Here is a 19,959-nt window from a genome sequence, read left to right as displayed (position 1 = left end):
TTTAATTAATTATATCACCTGAACTTTATAGAAACATAATGTACGCGTCCCGAACTATATGAGAATTACGTTAAAATACATAGATCTGTCAAAATTCGATTAGCACTTGTCGTGTAGCCTTAGAAATTCAAGTTTTTCGGGCAAAATAATTGTTTAAAAAATGTTTTAATTAATTATATCACCTGAACTTTATAGAAACATATTGTACGCGTCCCGAACTATATGAGAATTACGTTAAAATAAATAGATCTGTCGATATTCAAATAGCACTTGACGTGTAGCCTTAGAAATTCAAGTTTTTCGGGCAAAATAATTGTTTAAAAAATGTTCTAATTAATTATATCACCTGAACTTTATAGAAACATATTGTACGCGTCCCGAACTATATGAGAATTACGTTAAAATAATTAGATCTGTCGACATTCGATTAGCACTTGTCGTGTAGCCTTAGAAATTCAAGTTTTTCAAGCAAAATAATTGTTTAAAAAATGTTCTAATTAATTATATCACCGGAACTTTATAGAAACATATTGTACGCGTCCCGAACTATATGAGAATTACGTTAAAATACATAGATCTGTCGATATTCGATTAGCACTTGTCGTGTAGCCTCAAAAATTCAAGTTTTTTGGGCAAAATAATTGTTTAAAAAATGTTTTAATTAATTATATCACCTGAACTTTATAGAAACATATTGTAAGCGTCCCGAACTATATGAGAATTACGTTAAAATAATTAGATCTGTCGATATTCGATTAGCATTTGTCGTGTAGCCTTAGAAATTCAAGTTTTTCAAGCATAATAATTGTTTAAAAAATGTTCTAATTAATTATATCACCGGAACTTTATAGAAACATATTGTACGCGTCCCGAACTATATGAGAATTACGTTAAAATAAATAGATCTGTCGATATTCAAATAGCACTTGACGTGTAGCCTTAGAAATTCAAGTTTTTCGGGCAAAATAATTGTTTAAAAAATGTTCTAATTAATTATATCACCTGAACTTTATAGAAACATATTGTAAGCGTCCCGAACTATATGAGAATTACGTTAAAATAATTAGATCTGTCGATATTCGATTAGCATTTGTCGTGTAGCCTTAGAAATTCAAGTTTTTCAAGCATAATAATTGTTTAAAAAATGTTCTAATTAATTATATCACCGGAACTTTACAGAAACATATTGTACGCGTCCCGAACTATATGAGAATTACGTTAAAATAATTAGATCTGTCGATATTCGATTAGCACTTGTCGTGTAGCCTCAAAAATTCAAGTTTTTTGGGCAAAATAATTGTTTAAAAAATGTTTTAATTAATTATATCACCTGAACTTTATAGAAACATATTGTAAGCGTCCCGAACTATATGAAAATTACGTTAAAATAATTAGATCTGTCGATATTCGATTAGCATTTGTCGTGTAGCCTTAGAAATTCAAGTTTTTCAAGCATAATAATTGTTTAAAAAATGTTCTAATTAATTATATCACCGGAACTTTACAGAAACATATTGTACGCGTCCCGAACTATATGAGAATTACGTTAAAATAATTAGATCTGTCGATATTCGATTAGCACTTGTCGTGTAGCCTTAGAAATTCAAGTTTTTCAAGCATAATAATTGTTTAAAAAATGTTCTAATTAATTATATCATCTGAACTTTATAGAAACATATTGTACGCGTCCCGATCTATATGAGAATTACGTTAAAATAATTAGATCTGTCGATATTCGATTAGCACTTGTCGTGTAGCCTTAGAAATTCAAGTTTTTCAAGCAAAATAATTGTTTAAAAAATGTTCTAATTAATTATATCACCTGAACTTTATAGAAACATATTGTACGCGTCCCGAACTATATAAGAATTACGTTAAAATACATAGATCTGTCGATATTCGATTAGCACTTGTCGTGTAGCCTCAAAAATTCAAGTTTTTTGGGCAAAATAATTGTTTAAAAAATGTTTTAATTAATTATATCACCTGAACTTTATAGAAACATATTGTAAGCGTCCCGAACTATATGAGAATTACGTTAAAATAATTAGATCTGTCGATATTCGATTAGCACTTGTCGTGTAGCCTTAGAAATTCAAGTTTTTCAAGCATAATAATTGTTTAAAAAATGTTCTAATTAATTATATCACCGGAACTTTACAGAAACATATTGTACGCGTCCCGAACTATATGAGAATTACGTTAAAATAATTAGATCTGTCGATATTCGATTAGCACTTGTCGTGTAGCCTTAGAAATTCAAGTTTTTCAAGCATAATAATTGTTTAAAAAATGTTCTAATTAATTATATCACCGGAACTTTACAGAAACATATTGTACGCGTCCCGAACTATATGAGAATTACGTTAAAATAATTAGATCTGTCGATATTCGATTAGCACTTGTCGTGTAGCCTTAGAAATTCAAGTTTTTCAAGCATAATAATTGTTTAAAAAATGTTCTAATTAATTATATCACCGGAACTTTACAGAAACATATTGTACGCGTCCCGAACTATATGAGAATTACGTTAAAATAATTAGATCTGTCGATATTCGATTAGCACTAGTCGTGTAGCCTTAGAAATTCAAGTTTTTCAAGCATAATAATTGTTTAAAAAATGTTCTAATTAATTATATCATCTGAACTTTATAGAAACATATTGTACGCGTCCCGATCTATATGAGAATTACGTTAAAATAATTAGATCTGTCGATATTCGATTAGCACTTGTCGTGTAGCCTTAGAAATTCAAGTTTTTCAAGCAAAATAATTGTTTAAAAAATGTTCTAATTAATTATATCACCTGAACTTTATAGAAACATATTGTACGCGTCCCGAACTATATAAGAATTACGTTAAAATACATAGATCTGTCGATATTCGATTAGCACTTGTCGTGTAGCCTCAAAAATTCAAGTTTTTTGGGCAAAATAATTGTTTAAAAAATATTTTAATTAATTATATCACCTGAACTTTATAGAAACATATTGTAAGCGTCCCGAACTATATGAGAATTACGTTAAAATAATTAGATCTGTCGATATTCGATTAGCACTTGTCGTGTAGCCTTAGAAATTCAAGTTTTTCAAGCATAATAATTGTTTAAAAAATGTTCTAATTAATTATATCACCGGAACTTTACAGAAACATATTGTACGCGTCCCGAACTATATGAGAATTACGTTAAAATAATTAGATCTGTCGATATTCGATTAGCACTTGTCGTGTAGCCTCAAAAATTCAAGTTTTTTGGGCAAAATAATTGTTTAAAAAATGTTTTAATTAATTATATCACCTGAACTTTATAGAAACATATTGTAAGCGTCCCGAACTATATGAGAATTACGTTAAAATAATTAGATCTGTCGATATTCGATTAGCACTTGTCGTGTAGCCTTAGAAATTCAAGTTTTTCAAGCATAATAATTGTTTAAAAAATGTTCTAATTAATTATATCACCAGAACTTTACAGAAACATATTGTACGCGTCCCGAACTATATGAGAATTACATTAAAATAATTAGATCTGTCGATATTCGATTAGCACTTGTCGTGTAGCCTTAGAAATTCAAGTTTTTCAAGCAATATAATTGTTTAAAAAATGTTTTAATTAATTATATCACCTGAACTTTATAGAAACATATTGTACGCGTCCCGAACTATATGAGAATTACGTTAAAATACATAGATCTGTCGATATTCGATTAGCACTTGTCGTGTAGCCTCAAAAATTCAAGTTTTTTGGGCAAAATAATTGTTTAAAAAATGTTTTAATTAATTATATCACCTGAACTTTATAGAAACATATTGTAAGCGTCCCGAACTATATGAGAATTACGTTAAAATAATTAGATCTGTCGATATTCGATTAGCACTTGTCGTGTAGCCTTAGAAATTCAAGTTTTTCAAGCAATATAATTGTTTAAAAAATGTTTTAATTAATTATATCACCTGAACTTTATAGAAACATATTGTACGCGTCCCGAACTATATGAGAATTACGTTAAAATACATAGATCTGTCGATATTCGATTAGCACTTGTCGTGTAGCCTCAAAAATTCAAGTTTTTTGGGCAAAATAATTGTTTAAAAAATGTTTTAATTAATTATATCACCTGAACTTTATAGAAACATATTGTAAGCGTCCCGAACTGTATGAGAATTACGTTAAAATAATTAGATCTGTCGATATTCGATTAGCACTTGTCGTGTAGCCTTAGAAATTCAAGTTTTTCAAGCATAATAATTGTTTAAAAAATGTTCTAATTAATTATATCACCGGAACTTTACAGAAACATATTGTACGCGTCCCGAACTATATGAGAATTACGTTAAAATACATAGATCTGTCGATATTCGATTAGCACTTGTCGTGTAGCCTCAAAAATTCAAGTTTTTTGGGAAAAATAATTGTTTAAAAAATGTTTTAATTAATTATATCACCTGAACTTTATAGAAACATATTGTAAGCGTCCCAAACTATATGAGAATTACCTTCAAATAAATAGATCTGTCGATATTCGATTAGCACTTGTCGTGTAGCCTTAGAAATTCAAGTTTTTCAAACAAAATAATTGTTTAAAAAATGTTTTAATTAATTATATCACCGGAACTTTACAGAAACATATTGTACGCGTCCCGAACTATATGAGAATTTCGTTAAAATAAATAGATCTGTCAATATTCGAATAGCACTTGACGTGTAGCCTTAGAAATTCAAGTTTTTCGGGCAAAATAATTGTTTAAAAAATGTTTTAATTAATTATATTACCGGAACTCTTTAGAAATTTATTGTATGCGTCCGGAACTATATAAGAATTCCGTTAAAATAAATAGAACTGTCGATATTTGAACAGCATCTCACCTTTAGCCCTCAAAAGTCAAGTTTTTCGGACAAAGTAATTGTTTAAAAAATGTTTTAATTAATTATATCACTGGAACTCTTTAGAAAATTATTGGACGCGTCCGGAACTATATGAAAACTGCGTTAAAATAGATAAATCTGTCGATATTCAATTAGCACTTCACGTCCAGCTTTCAAAATTCAAGTTTTCCGGGCAAAATAATTTTTAAAAAAATGTTTTTATTAATTACAACACCAAAACTTTTTTAAAAACTATTGACACACGTTTAATCGGCATCGCGGAAAAGCGACAAGAATACTTCGAGAGATGCGAGTATCGATGCCATGCCCTTTTTTAGAAAGGATTCTTACTTCTCCCCCCCCCCTTTCTCTCTTTCTCTCTCTCTCTCTTTCTCTTCCTCTCGTATATTTTTTATTTGGCTCTGTTTTCTTTTTCCCTGATTTCTTGTAATTATTTCAATCAGCTATCAAAAGTGACAGTTTGACAGCTGAAAATGACACGAAGTAGTTTGACAGCTGGAAATGAAATGACACGAAGTGAAGACAGTCACAACGCACTTAACAACTTTATAGCGAGACAGCCAATCAGCATCTCGGAAAAGCGGCAACAATAAATTCGATTCGATTTAACATCTCCTTTTTTAGAACCTTTTTTAGATAGGATATGATGGTAAATCAAGGCTGTGTTGTTTCCACTCGCATTTTCATTCAACGATAAACAAAATCGCATACAAATCAGACAAGGAGTCAGGTAAGTCAGACTCGGTAGAAGACAATCTGACAAGCTCTTGTCAATAAGATCATTTCATAATAGTGGATCAAACAGATTCGGAAAGATCTACCATTAAAATTTAACCAGTATAATTTATATCTAAATATGCGCACGTTACCTTCGTATTCGAGGGGCGCGATGCTGCGGCGACAATGCGATCCAGCTGATGTCATACGAGGGTTATTTACTTCTATATTCCGAAGGAATTTATCTACCGGTCAGTCATCCTAAACGTCAATGTAATCAGGTGTCATAAATACATGCGTATTTATGTCGTAAAGTATCGTGCACTCGATCCTACGAGTGATAATGGCATTTATAATGGAGAGTTTCTGTGTTTACGCAGCATCCGTCTTGCATGCTGACGAGAAGAGTGGTGGATTCCGAGATGAATTTCTTACTTGGTTGAAGGACATTTTTAATAAATTTGCAGGTGAGCCACACGTCGATGTCATTTTAGGAACAGAGGTTATTTTTGCCGTTTATTACTTATTATTATATAACGTATGTTATACAATACATAAAAATTAAATTATACAATTCATGATACAATTTTTTTCTTCCTTTCTTTGTTATATTAAGACAATGATTTGTCATAAAAATAACGTAATTTACAATAAAAATATTCTTTTCATCTTACGACAATTTAATGTTGTTTTGCCATTACGTCATAATATATTTAGTAAAACATGCGTCCCATATTTTCAGTAAGAAAGCAAACAGTATAATAATGCACATGTGATGCAATTAAAATTATAATTAAAATAGAATAATGTAGAAATTACTGTATTCGTGTACTGTATTCTGAATTATGTAGCACATTTAATTTTGAAAAATTTGAAAATGTTATTCTAAATTTTATCACGTAATAGCAAACGATGTAGGTCATGGATGAAATATCATGTTGCAGAGAATAAAAGCCACAAGATTGACACCACGATCGTCGATCGTGCAGCAACGGCAACAACATTCGATCGGCCAGAAATACCGGCTCCCAAGCGACCTGCGGACTACTCGAACAAGGTCGACGTCGTAAATCAAAAACTAGTTAACTTTTGCGCGGTGCGATCGACGACGAAGTTAGAGTATGTGAACATCCGCGCTGAGGAGCGTGACGCGGTGAACGGCGAACGTGCGTGCGCGATTCAACAGTCAGCGATCTACGATACGTTGCAGTCGAATCGTCTTGCGGCTGGAAATACTTCCGAACGCGTGATAGACCCCGACTCTCCGTGGAGCAATTCCGGCAGGATGTATCGATCCGAGAGAAACGGCGACGCGATCGAGTTTGCGGCGAGAGGCGATCTCGATGTGGCCTCGCATTATCGTTGTTACACGAGTCCGAGACACTGTTATCGCCTGCCACCGCAACGGACAAAACAGCCGCTGATGGGATTGTGCACCCCGAATAGATACATCATCGTGCCGGCGCGCACGATGGTGGGTTTCGTTCCTAGGAACTCAAAGCCACCTATCAAGGAGCCTAACACGCCCGAAAAGCGCGAGAAGAAAGACGAGAAGAGGGACAAGGAGAAGAAAAAGCCGGCAATACGTACGGACGGCGAATCCGTCGATAGTAACGAGAACCGGGCGGAGATGGTGGCGGACGATAACCCGAGGAGTGACCCCGACGCAGCTTCGTTTCGTTACGAGTGGGGCGTGAAACTCGCCGAGGAACAACCGGCCGCCGAGGCGGTGAACGATAACGATAAGTTCGCCGAAAAGGGCCAGCTATACGTCACGAAGCGGCTTTGGGGTGTGAAACTGCAACACCCAAAGCCGGATATCGCTCCGGCGACCGCGAGTTCCAGGCGAGGCGCGGGAGAGCCTCGAAACGCCTCTTCGATCCTCGAGAGTAGCGATACTACGGAGGACGAAGGGGTGAAGAGCGACGCTGTCCTAGCGCTGGACGATTCGGCGAAGAAGTCGAACGCATCGAGCCTGAAAGGTACAATCGCGGACTATCTCTCGACTCCGTCGCATCAGGACGACTCAAGCGTCGACCCTATTTCGGCGCAACGAAATAGCGTTGATGCGAGCTGGTATATGAGTTCTGAAGAGCTCCGAAAAATCATGAGGACATCCCCGGACATGCTGCAGAAGACAATAATCGTCGAAGAGTATAACGTTCCGGAAGAAGCGGGCTCGGACACCGAGATTACCGCCTGGAAGAATCTCGTGATAAAATCGATCTCGAATATCAAAGAGAATTATTTGTCGGCCGGTAATACGGAGAACGTGGAAACGATGTCAATCCGTCCGGAAGCGCCACAGCCGAAATTGGATGTGCAAGCTGTGAGATCCGCCGAAGACGACTTAAAGGATAGAGAGGCAGAAGAGCAGGCAAACTCGAAGCACAAATCTCTGAAATCTACAGAGCGAGTCAGATCTCCGCGAAGGCCGGATTTTATCAGCAAGAAACTGCACACTATGAGCACGCAGATTCGTTACGTGCATTCGCATGCAAATAGCATTACCCAACGACATACTCAGTCGCTTTCAAGCAACTTGGCTCTTGTTAATAGAACTATGCAGATGAAATATCCGAGATTTTTCGCGTCAACCTTCTCTACGCATCCTGAAGATTCCATATCAAAGAAGGTTGACGATGAGGTTTTCAATCAACAAGAAGATAAACAGCAAACGGATTCGAACAGAGAAAACGAGGGAAAGTCTAACGATCCTAATTCGAATGACACATTAAACAGCGACCAATCCCTCTTAGAATCTCGGACAAGCAGCGATCAGGAGCAAACGGATGCTGATTTCGCGAAAACGCTGGATGTTATCGCGGACAAGGAAATGGAGATTTCCATAAACCAACTCCAAAGTACTGATCACAAGAAGATTGCACATCTTTCAGATTCTATCGTGTCTTCTGGATGTACGCAAAGGCTAAATCTTGTTACAAAGACGAGGACGCACAAGATGAAATAGAACGTTACGAGGAATCACACTCCAATTATATAAATTTAAATGACAAAGGTGCTACGTATGTCGCTTTTGACGATTCATCGATTGACAGCGGTTCAGTCAAATCAATAAAGAAAGAATCGAGCGGCAATAATACCCTCAACTCGAACGTGGACGACGATTCGAGCAAGGACTACATCATCGATGGCGATTATGTACGATTACCCGGCGATCCTTATCCCTACAGCAAGGAAAACCTGGACAAATGGCGCGTGCCGCGTTTCAGGAATCTCGTCTACAAGCCGTGGAAGCGGGAAACGTTCCGCTCCTTCTCCGAGTCTCGCACCGTCGTGCGGTCAACCCTGAGGAACGCTAATGACGCGTACGCAAACGCCGCCGGGGAGCCACGCGATTCTCACGCCGGTGAGGTGGTAATGGAGACTTCAGGAAGTAGCGGCGCAAGAAAGAGGACGGGACAAGCGAACAGATTCCACGTGTCCTCTCAGGATCAGCAGGTGGTGTCTGATTGCTTGCGTGGCGACGCCGCGGACGCGTTGGGACTGCGGCAATGGACGGAGGCCTTTTCGCGGCTCGACGTCAGCGACGGGGAGACAAACGAGGTGGCGTGAAGCGGCGACAACGCACCATTCCGCGCGCGTCACGAGTAGTTCGCGACGGAATGTAAGTTCCGGTGCGCGTGCACCTTCGCATAATTCAGTTCTCTCAATTAATTAAGACGGACTCGCTGCTGCGACGTAATAAGTCAAGGTTCCGCGAGCTTCAATCTCTGATTGCCTCATTTCCGTTTGCTTTCGATGCAACAAGTACGAACACAATGAACGTGAAAATAAATAATATTTTGTTTCAGCAGTTTCTTACGTTGCAATCTTTCATAGTCTCTTTCGTAATATTTTTTTCTTTTTAAAAATATTTCAAAATACACATAAAATTTATTAATATATATGTAAATGAGGGAAACAACGTTTTAAAAATAGAGAGATTGAGAAAATGTTCAATTCATATTTGCAAAAATTGCAGATATCTTCAATTGTGAATCAAAATCATACTTATAAATAATGTTAGTGTAAAATAATTTTTTCAAAAAAGTGAATTGTAATTTTCTTACTTTTAAAATTATAGAAATTAACAGAAAGATCGGTAATAAAATACACGATTTAATGACGTCCTCATAATATATCTAATTATTTTGCAGCTTGGTATTGCTTAAGCTCTGACTTATTCGGATTCGTAAATAATTTCCATTGGATCATCCGGTACGATTTACGTGCGCGCCCTCCGCCTCCTGAAATTATTCTCCACTCCCATAAACACGTTCGCCTTCTCGCACTTACGATTAAAAGTGGATAGGAAATCAAGCGGGGCCGCATTCACGAAATTACCGTATACAGTGCGGTTAGCTCGCCTTAAAAGCTTTTTTGATCTTCGAGACGATCGAGCATTAATCCCCGACCAACGCACCTGTCGAGAGGCAACAGCAGAAGGAACGAGGAGGAGGAGGAAAAGAAGGAGGAGGATAAGGTTGGAGAACGGCTAGGTCGTTCAATCAGACACGTGTACTTACGTGTACATCGGCGTGCATCCGGCATGGACTCTCGGCACTTCTTCCTCGGCCAAACGAACGAACTATCGACCCACCGCGCCGGGATATGCGTGCCTACCGGTCACGAACGCGGGCCGGAGGCTGTTATTTGACCACCGGCGAGATCTCCGAATCGTCGTCCCCTCTCTGTCTAATCATTCAAATCGCAGACGTCCTGCCGGCATCTAATCGGCACTGGCATACGCATCGCGTCCGGTATTCCTCGACGAGGGAGTGGACGGACCGGACTCTCCTCTTTGAATTGCGAGTACAAGGAGAAACGTTGAATCCGGTCGGCACATCACACTACCGCGATACCGAGGCACCGGCTACCATATTGCGCTACTACCATCGTCGATAATGCCCGCAGGTAATGGCGGACCCCGTGGCCCTGATTACCTTCGCGCTGGTGGAAGACACGCGGACGTAGTTTAGCCTCGGTTACGGCAGCTGGTCGTGCCATGCCGTGCCGTGCCACTTTCCTGACCGCTCACCCGCTGATCCTGGCTGTCATTTGCTCCTGCGGACGTTCCGCGTGCTCTTCTGCGGACGTTGCTCGCAACGTCTAACGGAATACGAATAATGAGCATTGAATGATGCCGCTCGGGTTAGAGTCCGATGCGCGGCATAGCGTTCCGGCTCCTTGTCGAAGTGATCAGAAGCCATTCGTGTGCATTTTCTAAGAGTCCATAAAATTTGCCCCGGGATAATTCTTTTCGAGGGATCTGCGGCATCTAGTCGTTAAATGCACATTTATAATAGAACGCCGTTTCTTCTTCGACGAATCTTACAACATTCAGTTGACATCGCAAATCCTATTCTTATTTCTTCTTACTCGGAAAGACAAGAAGGAATTTTGCTTAATAGTAGCGACGTTCGCAGCTTTACTATTTTCAAATACTTACAATTGACTTTTTTAGTCTCTCGCTTCGGTATATATCGAGACGATTAAACCCTTCGTCGGGAGACGTAACAACGCAGCATAACGACAAAACCGAGACGGGATTGGCATTGGTAGCAGACGTTACTTTTATTTACGACTAGATTCCGCTGACTACTCTCCGGGTCCGCTCCTCCTTGACCCTCTCCTCTCGTTCCCGGCGAGGTTAGAACGATCCTATCTACGCGAGACGTAACCGTGCGCGGATCATTCCCTTCGGGGTCTCTTGCACTATAAAAGATCGCCCTATGGTTGTATATTACTCACGCCACCGTGTTTTCACTTGGCGCGGCGATCGGCGCCGATATCATAACTCCTTGTCGTACCGCCGTTCAACCAGCAAATCTACCCGACGACGAGGCCTCCCCCAGGTAGCGATAGCAATTCCGATATAACCGGCAGCCGTTGTAAGACGAGGACGAACATCACCGGTATACAAAACAAAGTCCTCGTCGACTGGCCTCGACTCTTATCGCGCCTAAGTGTGACGAATTTTCTGCAGGTCTGATTGCAATTTGGAACTTACATATCAACATTATGTCATCGACTGATTAACGTTTTGCATGCCGGTGATAACTTATTTTTTCCCATAAAGAGGAAAAAGTATTAATAAAATTAAAGGCGTATAAATTCTATTATTACCAAAGTAAAAATATTTAGGAAAAAAAAGAGATGGGGGAGATGTTGCGCGATTAAGTTATGTTGAGGCCTCATAAATGCATGTTATTCACACGGCGAATTTGATGGAAAATTCGTGTGTTTAGCATTCTAATAATGGAACGCCTCGTAAATATGTCGCGATGATTCCGGTAATGGAAGGTCACCCGGGAAGTGAGTGAAAATTCCACAATGTGTTAGCGCCGTTTCACGCATAGAGCTATATAATCCGGGACGCTGCGACCATCCGCGGCATTCGAGACACCGAAATAGATGGTTTACAGCCTCCCTTAAATACGTCAACGTTTATGCGTGGATTCCCGAAAGTAAATCGACGAGGAATGTTTTCGTATGACGGCGGCCCCGTCACGAGCCGAAGCCAACTTAAACGCCGAGAAGCCAAGCAGTCCTCCCTCCGTCCGAGGCGAGATCACTGGTTATTATTAATAACACGAAGAGCATCTTTGTTTACGATGTCACGCTCTTTTACACATGTGCGGCTTTATGATACATCGATGCGGTTGATCTTGTTCGTTTTTGGCTTGCAACAACTACGCCCGAACAATTACCATTCTAACGTCAAAAAAGATCGACACAAGAAATACAATATACGAGTGACATCAAAAAGATCAAAGAGTTACAAATTTGAAATGTTTAACGATATAACGATAACAAAATAGTTCTCCATTTTATCAGAAGAGAAGACGTCTACCTATCAAATGTATACCAAGCATTGCGTGTCCAGAATTGCGGATGACAACTGCTCTCAGGATTTCAACCCCAGCCATAACGATATGCCCTCAGGTGACGAAGACCAAGTAACGAGTGTCGCCCACTCGGGGATTTCACAGACATGAGACGACATGATTCCGCTCGAGTGGTCGCGCCTCGAGTGGGGTGCAAGTCACCCCGCGATCGTTCGCCGCAGAGCGCAACCGTCCGTAGTGACACCACAAAAAAATCACGGCGCCGCTTTCCGACCGGATATCTTTCAATTACACGTTAATATGATAGGCGGCGGGCGTAGCTTGCAAGTCACCGCCGCGTCGTTGCTCGCAACGTGCGCACACCCATACACATCCACACGCACACACAAACACACACACATACGTACACACATACACCCACGCAGCATGTACGTCCGTATAACGCATATGTGCGATCGGAGAGGTCCAATGTGCGTGTACGTGTGTGATTAATCGACGTCAACCGCAGACCACGGCGTGAACCTCGTCGAGGGAATCGCCCGGCCGGCGTTTCGTTGACACGTCGATTCGCGGTTTACGCGCGCCAAAATATCCGCCGCGAACGCGGGACAAAATTTATATGCATTCGGGCGCGCGCGAAAGATCGCCAGCCCGAAATGTTTGCGTTACGCGATGCGGCACGGCAGTTAAACGCGGTTGCAACATTACCATAGCACGTTGTAGCCTAATCGCGTTCTGGTAGACAGCCAACTCCTCCAGATTTCCGCGCCAGAGTGTTTTTCCAATCATGATATCATAGGGTTCGCGCGCACAAAGTGAAACCTACACAGATGATCTTGGCAGTCACGAGTGCCGACTTAATTTTATGACGACCGCGTAACGGGGCTAAGAAAACTAACAGATTTCAGAAAGAAAAGAGAAAGAAGAGAGAGAAGAAAGAGAGAGAGAAAGAGAGAGGAAGAGAAATAAAAGGAAAAAGAGAGAAGGCAAAGAGAGAAAGAAAAAGAAAAAGAGAAGAAAAGTTATTTATTAAATTACAAACTGGTTTTAAACTCTAATCGCATCGGCGAAATGACTAGAGATAAAAAAATAAAAAAGTTAATCGATATCGCAACTTTTATTAACGCGTCTTTCATTTGCAAATACACGTAACTATTCCATGCGGAGCGATACTGCAAACGATAATTTGCGAGAAGCATGCGGCGAAAGTATTTGACGTTTCCCTCTCGAGTTACCGGCTGTCTTTTCCCATAGAAAATGTTAGGGAATGGAAAACGTCTTTGCTTCGAACGGGAAGCTCGTCACCATCGATGAACATCTGCCGCTCGTTATTCTCATTCGGAAGTTAGGTTAATTAAGCGACTAAATTGCGCATTGCAGAAAATAAATTGCCTATTGTTAAGTATTATTTTAACTCTTTATTCGGCATAAATAAATGTTCCGCAAATTTATAAATTTTATGACGTAAACGTAACTTTTTATTAATTTATAAAAAGTCGGTTAGTCTTTTTATTAAAAGTCGGTTTTTTAATTAAATTAATAAATGTCATTTTTTGTTGGAAGATGTCATGGAAACCTGAATTTTAAAATAAAAACGCAAAGTCTGGGCATAATTATTCTTTTATCCAATCTCTTTGATCAACAAAAAAACAGTTATCACTTATGCTTCTCAGAATATGTTTGTTTTTCATAGTATTTTGCACATACAGGTTTCTCTTTTTAAGTTAATTTTACAAAGTTTCTTCAATGACTTATAATACTTTAACATCTCTAAAAAATTTTACATAGTTGTTTATTAAAAAAATATATATATAAATATTGTAATTGTAATGCTCTCAGTTTTTTAAAGAAATAAATTTGCAGGACAAAATTGTGGAATTATATGTAGAGAATATTAATTATTTAATTAACTAATTAGTCCAGGCTAAGTTAATTGGATTCAATTAATTAAGCTTCATTTAATTGCGTTCGGTTATTTCAACATTCTCATGTATCCATGCATCCGATACATTTGTCAATGGACTTTCCTAACGTGGAAATGACTCATTTGTCGAAGGCGTAGCGATCGATAAGTGGATTCGTATCACGATAAGCGCCGTCGCAGTTTCTTCGCCGCTCGCCGCTATCGTTTCCTCGTTAACGAAAGAGGGAATGCAATAAGCACGAATCCCGATACAGCGCTCAATACTTCGCGGATATTAATTGCCGTTCGTGACGCACGTTTGATTGTCCACGAATCGAATCCCCGAGACGCCCGATGATGAACGTTCCGGTGTTTCGATCCCGCGCCTCTTCCCCTGACTTTGATTGAACGAGCAACGGTGAATATCCGTCGAAGATCTCCCAAGACACGAGGCAGCAAAAATCGATTTTTCCCAGCGAGATCGCTTCCGCTGTGCCGCCGCGCGGACTGTCATTCTCCTAATCACAGCATCTACCTTCTCGCTAATCATTGCTTCAGTCGTTGTCAATTACTGACCACAAATCGACCGAATCTCCCTCTCTCACTCTCTAACTCTTTCTTTATCGTCCTGTCGTTCCCATTATTAGTTCTGCAGAAGAAAAGCGATGAGAGATGTTAATAAATATGTTCACAAAACACGCGTAACGACGTTCGATCGAATGTGGAAGATATTAATATCGAAATGTCAACGTTAATATCTCACGGTAACAGTGATTAACCCGACTCGAGTTTAATACGTCAATAAATACAATATATCCAGTTTGCAATTATCTATTTATCTACTTTGATCATTCGAGATTCGAAAGAAGCAGACGACAGGAGTCGATCGAAGACTGTTGCTCGTCAATCTTATCGGACCTGTTATCCTCCGTCGACCGTAAGTCTCACGTCGGCGGGGATTAAATCAGATCACCTCTGTGCGCGCACACGCCGCTGTCTCTAATTTATAGTAAATGTTGGACGGTCGCCATAAAAGCACGTGTATTCACGCTAAATGCGCGACAGTCGCTGTATGTTCAATTTGCTACGCGTGACTTGCCTAGCTTTAAGTACACAGAGCGGAAGCGCAGTGCAAGAGGCAGAGCCAAACAGACATGTAGCTAATGTGTAATGACGTAATTTGCCAAGGGGCTTAATCGCATCATTGTTACTTGGCCGTTCATCGGAGTGGAATAAGCTGATCGCGTCTCAAACATCCTCGCACAGCGACTCGGCTCCCCGGCGCTCGCTCGGCCGCGGAACCAAATTGCACCAGGTCGTAAAATTATTAGCAGCCGGCGATAATTATTAGACGAGCAAATGACGGAGATAATCCTCCGTCGACGAGTACGGGAAAAGGGAATAATAATGTCGCGATAATAAATAATACGTTGATGTCTTCTATTATGCGAACGAGATTACGAAAACTCGGTTAATAGATCGCGCACATTAAAAAGACATAACTTTTACTAAATTGTACTAAATTATATGTCTATTAATTTTAAGTTTAAATTGTGTAACAGATTATACATTATATTAAATTTAAAGCATATAAAAAATTCTACAAATTTGTGAGAAAAAAACAGATATCTTATTAATTATATTAAAATTCTGAAAATTAGATATTAATTTTTGACACAGTCGGAAAGAGACAGAGAGAGAGAGAGAGAGAGAGAGAGAGAGAGAGAGAGAGAGAGAGAGGAGAAAAGGAGAGAGTGAATTGCAACACGCAACTTTTGAAATACGCGTTTCGGGTAAGGAAATGTCAAACATAGAGACAGAAAATTCGGTCATTTAAATTAGTCACATCGCATAAACATTTTGCCCTGGCGCTTCGTTCGCCAAACGCGGCCGATTCAACGACAACGGTTCGGTACCTCTCGTTTATCCGGCTGATGCACCCTTGTAAACAAATTGTTCTACAAAGTCTCGCGCAAAGGCGCTTTCCCCGAAGAACCGTTTGCGCGCCGGTGGAGATTCGGAGAGCGGCGGACACGTTGGTGTCGTCACCCATAAACAAGTCGCCGTTAATTTCGAAATAACTTGGCAGCCTGGACCAGCTGTTGGCAACGAGCCCTGTTGACATAACTTTGACAAAGTCGTTGACAAAGTCTTACTGCAGGTTTTTACGAGCGCGGGCCATTTAAAGCTGATAAATCTCTCTGGATTCGCTCTTCTCTCCCTCTCTCTCTCTCTCTCTCTCTCTATCTATCTATCTCTCTTCTTCTTTCTTTCGAAGACCGCGATCTCGCGAGCACTATTTCCATCCGACGCGACGCGTCGCGACGCCCGCCTGGCAGCTTGTGAAAATATCGGGTGTTCTCCGGTTAAGCTTCTCCATCCCTTCGTCATCCGTCGAATATTCTTCCTCTCGCGCGACCGTGTTTGTCAAACCGGTGGCCACCGCGACCAAACAAACATTTCGTACCACCCGTTAGTGACACACGACTGTCGCACCCGCACGCGCCGTGCGGGATTATTAATAGCAACGAACTCTTTTCCTCCGCTTCAGGGCTGGAACCTGCGCCCCGAGGCTGTGACACTAACGCGAGACATAGTTGTCATTCATTTGTAAACGTCTATAGAAATGTGAAAGAAATAAATGTTGAAAATAATTTGAACGTATAAATTTTTTACACTTATCAAACTACTCAATAACAATATTTAATTAAAGACAAATTCTCTTTCCTATTCATTTGTATATTTTTATATCTTTTATTCATATAAAAAATATGTGCCGGGAGTAATTTGAACAAATGTACGACAATGATATTTTATATAAAAAGTATTTCGATATTGCATTGTATGTTAAATGCAAGGTTAAATGTATCGTAATCTTAAATATTCCAAATAGTAGTATTTTCTTTTCTTTCCATTCATAAAAAATATGCGTCATTTAATTCACATAAAACCGTCGAGAGACCTCAAGCGCGTATATAAATAATTTCAACTCAAATCTGATCAATATAATTACGAGTCCTCAGCACCGTTAGGTAACATGCTTCATCCGTCCGTTTATTTATTCCATTCACGAACGATATCTTTCGAGCAGGATAGAGCACCAAAAATAATACGTCACTGGTTTCTTTTCGGCTCGTAATCGAGGCTCCATATGTTTGGCGCCCCTAGCATAAGTATATCGCTGCGAGAAACGAAGCTTACTCGTACATCCTACGAGAGTGAATGACGAGAGCTGTTCCATTGAAGAAAAGAAACTATAATGTTGGTATAATGTCAGAAATTTTATTCTAATAGATTTACTTTTACATTACAGCAATAATATTTTAATAAGTAACATAAAATCTTATATAAAACATACATTGCAATATTAATGTCATAAAGGAACATTGGGAATATTTTTTAAGGAGTGCTGACAAAATAGTGCTCTCAGAGCGAATAGTTGGAACACTTTCGTTGGAGTCGCCAAAACTCCGATTGAGCTACTAGCCGCTAGGTAAAAGGGTTAAAGGCCGAAAGAACGTTGACCATCCTCGTAGCCTAAAGGCATTCGTTGATTACATTGGTCGAGGAGGGCCAAGGGATTTAATTAGCAGCGTTTGCGCTTCGCAAACACTGGCCGATATGTCCCGGCTATATCGAGCCCGGGAGCTGAATCGACTTCGAACGCGAAAATTTTCAGCGGAATCCACTTTGACCGTAATCATGAGATCAATACGCGAAAACTTCGCGCGAGTTTTGATAGGCTTAAGAGATTTGATCCCGTTGTAGGCGGGTCTCGTCCCTTTTCAATTATTTCCGGACACTTTAGTAAGAACGCGGAGAGCCATTCGTGGTATTTTTAAATCGTTTGGAACGGAGCTAACTGTCCCAACTTCATCCTTCACCCCTTTCGTGCACCGCCGATCGCGCTTCTGTCCCCGTGAAACAAAATAAGAACCTTTTGACACGTAGACCTCATTACGACCGGATTCCGCCCAGATGGTCGCCGACCGGCGACAAAAAAAGTGTCCATCGCCGGTGTATTTCTGGCGCTATAGACATCGCGGTCCCGTGTCGCTCGTACTTCGCGCGTCACCCCGCGTGACAAATGAGACGTTGTCGTACGTTTGTTCAAATTACTCCCGGCACACATTCCGCCCGCTCGCTTGCCTGCCGCTCTCAACGCGCGCTTTGAAATATTAGAGCTTCCTCGCTTCCTACTACCGCCCTTCGCACGACAGACGCCCGTTAGTGTCAGAAATTTCGGAAACCGTAGAAGAGAGACCTGTTCGGAGATGCTCCTCGAGATCGGGAGCGTGAAACGTAAGTAATAACGTGAAACAAATCGATGATTAACGTTTGCCTTTTCTGAAAGTGAACCTGTTGTAAAATGGGCGAAATTGTCGCAATCACTTCATCAACGAGGCACAAAAGGATTAAGAAAATTGACGGAATAACAGTAATTTCTGCACGTCACAAGGATGCGACGATATTAACACCGCGATGTCAAGAGTCATCTCGTAATGGTCGCGTTCCTGCGACAAGCAATCCGGAATCAATTACGGGCATGCGGCCCTAAGGAACTCTCCGATGCGTCGACGGCAACCGACGAGCGAAAAAGTGGGAGAGAGAGAAAGAGACAGAGAGCGCGCGGGGAGCTTTTTAGACAGCGGTGACCATTAATCACCCGCTTTTTAGCCGAAATTCCCTCGCGCCTAGTTTACAAAACGAGGGTCGTCGAAATCGCCCCGTCACCCGGTACAAGGGTGCCGCTTTTTGTACTTTCGACGTTGATCTGCGTCTAACTCGCAGACTCGATTCTCGTTTCTCTACAAAATAGATCGGTCCCATCTCTATCCCGCCTCGTTTTTCGAACGACTCGAGGTTCGTCACGGATCAGTCTTTGAGGCCGACGACGCTAATCGATATTGACTATCGCATTCTATTTTTATATAGATCTATAAAATTGATTAATTTACTTGGGTCAAGAATGTGTGCGTTCTAAATTTATTTTAAGCTAAAAATTATTCCAAATATATATACTGCACAGCAAATCGTATGCATGTATGTATATAATAATCCTATATTTATAAAGTAAGCCTTCTTAGTAATTCGATCAGAGATTTAAGTTGTCGGGCAATTCCTAGCTGTCATCCACGATTCAACGATTTGTTAAACGCGGCACGTCTAATTAACGACTCTCGCTCGTGTTAAAAGTTTGCATCGTTAAGACTCCGCTCATTAAGGCTTGGTCGCGAATTACGCTCTCCGCCGCTTTCTCAGAAATCTCGGTAACGATCCCGATTGCGCTCGGGCCAGCGCGCGAGTAGAGATCGGTTTCGTGGCAGCACGTCGTCTGCGAAGGGGGACCGCTATCCCGGGATCGGTTTACACGAATTGGAAAGTCGCCTCCGCGGCTGTCGGTGGTCTAGCTGTCACGGATAAGGGACTGAAATAACAGAGACGCATTAGCGACGCGAGGATCAAAGTGCGCGCGACTTGCAGGAGAGGGACAAGAAAATAATAAAAGGAGAGTGGCCGGGGAAGCCACCAGGTGTCGCGCCTTAAGTTAACGGTACGTTAATGCCTGCTCGGCCGGCCTGGACCTCGTCCTCTATAAT

The 19,959-nt window shown here is 40.4% G+C and overlaps 1 protein-coding gene across 1 annotated transcript; it reads left to right on the top strand.

Annotated features, from left to right (window-relative positions):
* The first annotated feature begins 5,539 nt into the window (after nt 1-5,539).
* Nucleotides 5,540-12,294, top strand: LOC105829539. The gene is made up of 2 exons (XM_036294196.1): nt 5,540-8,523; nt 8,568-12,294. The coding sequence occupies exons 1-2, from the start codon at nt 6,531-6,533 to the stop codon at nt 9,179-9,181; spliced, it is 2,607 nt and encodes an 868-aa protein (XP_036150089.1). The 5' UTR covers nt 5,540-6,530; the 3' UTR covers nt 9,182-12,294.
* Nucleotides 12,295-19,959: the final 7,665 nt, after the last annotated feature.

Source organism: Monomorium pharaonis, unplaced genomic scaffold (assembly GCF_013373865.1).
Source record: "Monomorium pharaonis isolate MP-MQ-018 unplaced genomic scaffold, ASM1337386v2 scaffold_109, whole genome shotgun sequence".
Taxonomy (NCBI): domain Eukaryota; kingdom Metazoa; phylum Arthropoda; class Insecta; order Hymenoptera; family Formicidae; genus Monomorium; species Monomorium pharaonis.
Note: the sequence above shows the minus strand (reverse complement) of the source record. Positions and strands in the feature narration are given on the sequence as shown.